At 41.8% G+C, this 7,618-nt stretch overlaps 1 protein-coding gene across 1 annotated transcript in view; it reads left to right on the forward strand.

The window, feature by feature from the left end:
• The window catches only part of LOC107147587 (myomegalin-like), a 21,305-nt gene that overhangs the window by 8,293 nt on the left and 5,394 nt on the right, over positions 1-7,618 (forward strand). The window contains exons 3-6 of the mRNA XM_048810234.1: positions 4,174-4,400; positions 5,359-5,502; positions 6,532-6,670; positions 6,969-7,086. Coding sequence (XP_048666191.1) covers positions 4,174-4,400; positions 5,359-5,502; positions 6,532-6,670; positions 6,969-7,086 — 628 coding nt within the window. The remainder of the gene's footprint in view (positions 1-4,173; positions 4,401-5,358; positions 5,503-6,531; positions 6,671-6,968; positions 7,087-7,618) is intronic.

Here is a 7,618-nt window from a genome sequence, read left to right on the forward strand (position 1 = left end):
GTAATTCCCACCACTTCAAGTTGGGATGTTAATATATTAGCCTACATAGTTGTCTCCTACTATCTGATTCTTGAACTAGTTTTCTATTTCAGTTTGTTATTTATTATTGGTACCACTGTTAAATACAAAACACCCGACAATAAGTAATGCTGCAGAGCTCTAGTAACAAAACAGCATGATTTTGTCACAAAAATAGACCCAAATACCAATAGGACAGAATAGAAGACAGAGACAAATCCACATACTTAGAGCCCTGTGGTACTTAACAAAGGTGCAAAAATATACATTGGAGAAATGAGCCTTTTTAATAAATGGTTCTGGGACAACTGGATAACTATGTAGAAAAATAACACTAAAACCCTATTTCTCCCCCTGCACAAAACTCAAATGAAAATGGATCAAACACTTAGGAATTAGACCAGAAACCTTACAACTGTTAGAAAAGAACGCAGGGCCAACATTCTACATATAATTGCTGGCACCAGCTTCCTCAAAAGTACATGAACTGAAACTATGAATAAATAAGTGGGACGCCATCAAACTATAAAACTTCTTCCCAGCAAAAGGAAAGAAAGAAGAGTGTGAAGAGAGAGCCTACAGAATGGGAAAAATATCTTGGCCAGCTACTCATCTGATAAGGGATTAATACCCCAAATATATAAATAACTCAAAGCACTTCATACAAAAATATCCCAAATAACCCAATCAATAAATGGGCAATAGAAAAAGTGAAATAGAAACTTCTTAACAAAAAAATAACAAATAGCCAAATAGATGAGAAAAGGTTCAACATCACTAGCAATTAGGGAAAGCAAATGAAAGCAATACTAAAATTTTATCTGACTCCAGAATTGCAATGTTCAAGAATATACATAAAAAAATGCAGGCAATGTTGTGGGGGAAATGTACACTTGTATATTGTTAATGGGACTGCAGACTAGTACAAGTCCAGAAACCACTATAGAGATTCATCAAAAAACTAGAGATGTAAACATCCTATGAGGATCTGCCCACTCCTTGGTATTTTGCCAAAACTTCTAAAATCAGCATACTACAGTGATAGCTCCCTCAATGTTTATAGCAGCACATTTCACAATAGCTAAATTATGGAATCACCTTAATAGATAAATAAATTTTATAATTCTGACACATATATATGATATGTGTGTAAACACACACACACACACACACACACACACACTGGGGTTCTTCAAAGGCATAAAAGAAAATGAAATAATGGCATTTGCAGGTAAATGGATAGCAATGAGAATATCATGCTACGTGAAATAAGCCAAACACAAAAACTCAAAACTTGAATGTTTACTCTTATGTAGAAACTAGAGTAAAACAAAGGAAATGGGGAGGGCAGGATAGGATATCATACAGATAAAGGAAAGAGCAGTAATGGAGAAGTTTGAGAGGCAGAGTGCAGAGATGGGTAAGGGGAGGCAATGCAGATGATTGTTTTGTTGTTGTTATTGATGAACACAATATATTTATATATATTTTTAACCTGGTGCTTAGGATTGATCAAAGGGACTCAGGTATTTGAGGCAAGTGTTCTCGACTAAGCCACAACCCCAGCCCCAGAATGAATTGTTAAAAAGTTGTTACGTGGACATATAAATATGCCACAGGGGACTCCACCTTTATGCATAGGTAGAAAGAAGTAATCAAATATAATTTAATAGATGAGCAAAAATGAAGTCTAGTAGAGTAGATGAAAGAGATTTGGGAAATGTTGGGAATGGGAGAAAAAAGAGAGAGGGAAGGGGGCAATCATGAACTGAAGCCAAATTGCGTGCGTGTATGATTTTGTCCGAATGAACCCACTACTATGTATAACTACACAGTTCTAATTTTAAAAAAGAAATATAGGTAAGAAAATCATTATGAAACCTAAAAAGGCAAAAACAAATTTCTATGGAAGTTTGGCTACAGGTAAGAGACACATACTGGCCTGGAGCCTGTGTTTTCCAATGTCATTTATAGTAGGACAGGTTTTACTATATTTTTATATTTTATATGATCCAACTGACACAGGGGGCACTGAGACATTAATAGACAAGCTGGGTTTACAGGGCTTAGAGACCTAATCAGGTGCTTGGCCTTTTAGTTGGTCTTCCTTCCACCTCACTAGGCTCCGTCTCAGTATCACAGACCTTCCACACTCTCTAGAGTGGCTTCCTTTTCTTCACCTAGGGGGACCTCAGTATGTGGCACACTGCTCCTGTCCCTAAGGAAACCAGGGCTGTGGAAAAGTGCTGGGTGGAAGAAACACTTATTCCACATGGTAGACATCCACTCGTGCCCCAGTCTCTTGCCTGCCTCTTCAGATAAGCATGTTCACCAGATTTCTCTGGCTCTCTTCAATATCCAGCCTCTATCTTATCTCCCTAGTTTTAATTTGAGTGTTAACAGAGGCCCCACTCCCCAGCCTCTTGACACAACATTCCACTCTGTGTCTTCTGTATTGTCTTTGGGGGGCACCAAGTAGTTCACCCTCTACCATCACCTGCATGGCCATATCCTCAATCACTTCTGCTCAGGTTTCTCTAAGTCTGAGCCTTGACATTCTCATGCCAGATATTCTTGGGTCATGTTAATCCTTATTTTCTCTGGTTGCGCTGAATACTCATTTTTCAGATAATGACCTCAAGTGTCAGATGAAAGTGGACTATTTCATGGACTTTTTATTGTGGCCTGTAAGTAAGAAACATCTGTAAACTGCTAAGCACAGTACCCAGCTGGCAGGAACCGCTCAGCATACATTAGATTGCTGCCTTGCCCTCTTGGAGCTGCCATGGTGGGTGTGGTGTTAAGTCTCCTCTTCACTTCCTCCTGACAGGGCTTCCCTGTCACTGTTTTCCCATGTACCAGCTGAGATGCAGCAGCATGGCTCAGTCCCTGCTCTTCCTCTTGTTCCCAGCCCCCAGAGGCCTGAACTGGAACCTGGCTCTGACCCACTCTCCTCTTACCAGGAACTCCTTTTATTGATAGTTTACATTTTGATCAACTTTTGTAATACAGAGAATTTGAACCCAAGTTCTGTGTGTGCCAGACCTGCCACACTCTATAGAGTGGTTTCTTTTTCTTCATTCTACCACTGAAGTGCACCCTAGCCCTTGATAAATATTTTAACATATACATATTTCACATATATGCATATGTATGTGTATTTTATATATGTATGTGATTTTGTGCATATTTAAATTTCACTACAAGGCATTGTACTAGAAAGCACATAGAAAATTATACTCAAAGTTGGTTTATGAAATTGTACCTAACAAGTTTTTACTGGAAGTTACATTCATTTGTAATATCCATCCATCAAACATTTTTTTTCTAAATAATAGAAACATATCAATCTCTTGACTTTTGCTTTTCTCTGTGACATATATAGGCTAATGAAGTCCTGGCACCTTAGATCTTGTCTGCTGAAGGCTAGACTGTGCATGATTTGGGGTGCAGGCTGTTTGTGATGTCCTTAACACTGGTTGTTTTTACTCCCTAGATTCAGTTATTTCCTCTGTATTTGGGGTGTTGGCATAAATTTTCTAACTCTGGTCCTCCACAGCTCTTCTTGCTCTTCTCCTGGCTCAGATACTGTCATTGTCACCAGGACAAATGGTATAAATATGACAACTAAAGGGCTTGGACACAATGAAGGAAAATTATTAATGCAAATAACTGTTGGTCCTCTGTAAGTGTGTCATGTGAATTTGGAAAATTTTCGGTGTGCAACATTCTTTTTCCTGACAGAGAAAGCATCGTCCATGTTCCTTGACTCTTCTGTGGCTGCCTTTCTTCTCATTCTTCTTCTTGCCACAGTTGTCCTATTGCTCTCTTTTGGTCATTGCCCTGTACACAATCTTATTCACTTGTTTGTGCCTTTTCTATACAGAAAACTTTCATGTTTATAATATTGTCCTGAATAGCCCACTTGTCAATGAAAACAAAATTTTTCTTCTGGAAAGCTTATCATTATATAATGTTGTAAGAAATATTATAAAAATAAAGAAACCAAAAGGTGTCTATGGGCTTGACCCACCCTGCTTTTCTGAAGGCTGCCTTTCTTGAACCTGGGCTCTTTCACTGTCTCTGCACTGGTGAGAACTGAGAATATTATCAAGAATAATGGCAGATCTTTATTATTGTGGTTTTCTTTTTCAGAGCTGGATTCAAATGATCCTTCAGGAATGAAGAACTCTCTGAAGCTAGAGGGTGATTCTATGGATGGCTCCTTCGCCAACAAGCATGGCCGCCACATCATAGGCCACATCAATGACTATACTGCTCTCAGAGAGCAGATTGGGGAGGGGAAACAGCTGGTTGAAAAGATCCAGTCTCTCCTGAGGCCCACATGCAACTTCCTGGGCCTCGAAGCTCAGAGCTCAGAGGTAGTCACACCTGCACCTCCTGGGTTCACCCTTTCTTTGTGCCCTTTGTCCTTAATTCTAGTTTCTTCTCCCCTATTTATTTTTGTGGCCTGCATCTCCCAATGACAGAGAAAGCATCTTCCAATTATTCTAGCCAAGCCCTTGCTTCCCTATCTCCTTATTCATTCTGTGTTCTACTCTGTGGTACAGGAAGCCAACTAGATATTCTCCCTCAGAGCCACAGAGATGTCTTTGCAGTGTTGCCACCATCCTCAGTAAAGTATTTGTTAAGAGTTGATGCCCATATGATGTTGAAATCAGCACTGTCTCGTGGTTTATTATCTGTTACAGTCATGCTGGCCCATGTGGATTAAAATCAGTCAGATGGACAGGTAGTGAGGGATTTGCATCCATAAAGGCCTTGTATATGGAAAGAGTAAGAACCTGGCAATGGGAGGGAGGCAATCTGCAAATGCTTCTCAGAGTACCTCTCTGTTCAGAGACAACAAGGGCCAATGGCTGTGCTGTCTGAACCACCAGAGACCCATGGATGTATAGACAGAGCCTTGCATCCAGGTAACCCCCACTTCAGGGCAAGATACAGAACCCTATTTATAAACCAACTGATGGGCCACAGGCCCAGTGTGAGAAGTCACCTCTTGTGCCTCGAGTTCACTGGTGCAGAGGGGTCTTTTATTGTATATGAGGAAGGTAAAAGGTCTGTAGAGGACATGACATGGGAATGAGCTTTGACAGCCTTATATAGGGTGTCCAGGTGAGGAGTCATTCCAGGTAAAAGGAGCCACACTTCAGTCCTGGGACCTCAAAGGGATGGGCCAGGGTTTTCAAGGTTCAAGCAGCCCATGCTTTGGGCCTCATCAACAAAGGAAGCTTGAGTCTTGTGCAGGGCTGCAATGTCGTGAGCCCTGAGATGTCTCAACTTCAGTGATGTCCATGGCTCCCTCCCACCTTTCCACAGGCACCAGGCAGCAAATGTTTCCATGAGCTAAGAAGCAGCACCTGTGCCCTGCACCACACCCTAGAGGAGTCAGCCTTGCTCCTGACCATGTTCTGGAGAGCAACTTTACCAAGCTTCCACGGCCCTGGGCTGCCTGGCAAAGTGGTAAGAGGCCAGTGTTGTCTTCTGGTATAATCCTTGTTCTTCTGCCCCATGAGATTCTATATTCTCAGTTCCAGGGCTTTCTGAGGGTCAGGAGCTACATAGGTAGTTAGAATTTGCTGGATCTTAATGTAGCATCCTGGAGGGAGACCCCTGGTAGATGTTTTCATTGAAGCTCTGATTACCTTACTTTGTCCTCACACCCCAAACCCCAAGATAATAATTCAAAGAGAAGAAAAGGAAATGGAGAAGCACAGACATAGATGCCCTGGTAATCTATAAATATCTGCTTCCAATAAATCTGAAGTTTGAGCTAAAATTCAGGGGCCTTTGAAGCTTCTCCATTCCTCAGGGCTTCTTGGTCAAAAGATCAAAGGAAGTCACTGTGATCCTGCAGCTTCTTTCAGTCATGCTCCTAGAATCCCAACACAACTTTTATCTCTGTTCCAATCTGGGGAAAAGGTAGAGCCCCTAAAGAATTGTCCTGCTTTGGGTGGGCCAGTCTCTGGATCCCCTCACTAGTTTTTATTTCCATATTAATGTAACTGGTATGTTTGGGGAACAAACTATGTTAATTACAAGGAAGCACTTTACCATCTTCAGGTTCATACAGACATTTTGAAATATGAACACTGTCATCAGGTAACCCTGTGTCCCAGACATAGTATCTCTGAAATTCCAAGTCCTGCATGGAGGGGAGAAGGGTGAGACAAAACTTCTTCAAGGACTAATTTGGAGGTCTTGTTCACAGTTGGGAGTTGCTGTGGGTCTGGAGTCAGGGTCTCCTTGATCACAGGAATGTAGGCCTGTGCTGGTCTGATTGGGGGCTTTCAGGTTCTCAACATTCCTACCTGTGGTATTTTTCTGGACTGTTCTGAACTGAGGGATTGAGAAGTTATAATGAAGGGAACTCAGTCTGCAAGTGCTGAGAAGATTATATATAGAGTTCTGCTTCTGATTGGTAGGAACCATAAAGAACTGGATACATTCGGTCTCCAAATGGTTGTGTGAGAGCTTGTCCTTCTTCCCCAGGATGAGACAATGGAAAGGGAGCTCCTGGATCTGCGAGCCCAAGTATCCAAACAGGAGAAGCTCCTTGAGAGCACAGCTGAGCATCTGAAGTCTGTTAACCAGCAGAAGGAGAACATGGAGCAGTTCATTGTCAGCCAGCATAGGTGCCCCTGAGCTGTGGAGCAGCAGAGGAAAGGGCTGGTCTTGCAGATGTCCCACTTGTGCTGCAGATAAACAGTGACCACAGAGGCACTGGAATGTTGGGAAGGGAGAGTCTGATGCACTGGGCCCAACCCTCCTGTGCCATGAGGAATTGTGGATGCAGAGGGAGGGGGGACAAAGGGGTCAACAATAGGCCATGATTGAGGGGTGAGAAGAAAATGCTCTAGAAAATGCATGCCCAGCAAGTAGAGCCTAGCTGGAAATTCCTTCTTTGTGGGGCTCTTTTCTTCTTTCAGTGACCAGGACACATGATGTTTTGAAGACGGCAAGGACTAACTTGGAGCTAAGGCAACGGTTGCACCTTACACAGTCACATAGCCTGCTTCAAATACATCACTCTCTGACATCAGATCTGTAAGTGACCCTGACCTCCTTTACCTTCTAGGAGATATCTGGTCCACCGCACAGGTCTTAGCTCCTGGATAGCCTCCTTTTAAGATTCCATCCCTTCACCCTCCTGCCTGCTCAGCTTTCTACCATGTTATTATTCTCCTCTCGTCACCATCTCTCCCCTTTAGCCCAATTTTCTCTCCTTGATGTCAGTCAAGCAAGGAGCCAGAGAAATGCAGTTCAGTTGGTCCTTGAGGGAAGAAACTTTCAAAGTCTCTCTGTGAATTAGTTGTCTACCAAGAGATCTTGAGGCCATATGTGCAGTCTGGACTTTCCTGAACTACTTTATGAAAAACCAAATAAGTCATAACCTTATAAATTGACTTTAGTGCACAAAATTAGGTTAAGAACAGCAATTTTATTTTAACACCTCATTTTCTTTAAAAAACATGAAGGAAGATCCACTTGGTCTCCTGGATATAAAAGAAAAACTGATAATGAAAAAAAGACACTTTAAGGGAAAAGTTTTAAAATAAATAAATATATATATATATAT

This window comes from Marmota marmota, unplaced genomic scaffold, assembly GCF_001458135.2.
Source record: "Marmota marmota marmota unplaced genomic scaffold, marMar, whole genome shotgun sequence".
In the NCBI taxonomy this organism is placed as follows: Eukaryota; Metazoa; Chordata; class Mammalia; order Rodentia; family Sciuridae; genus Marmota; species Marmota marmota.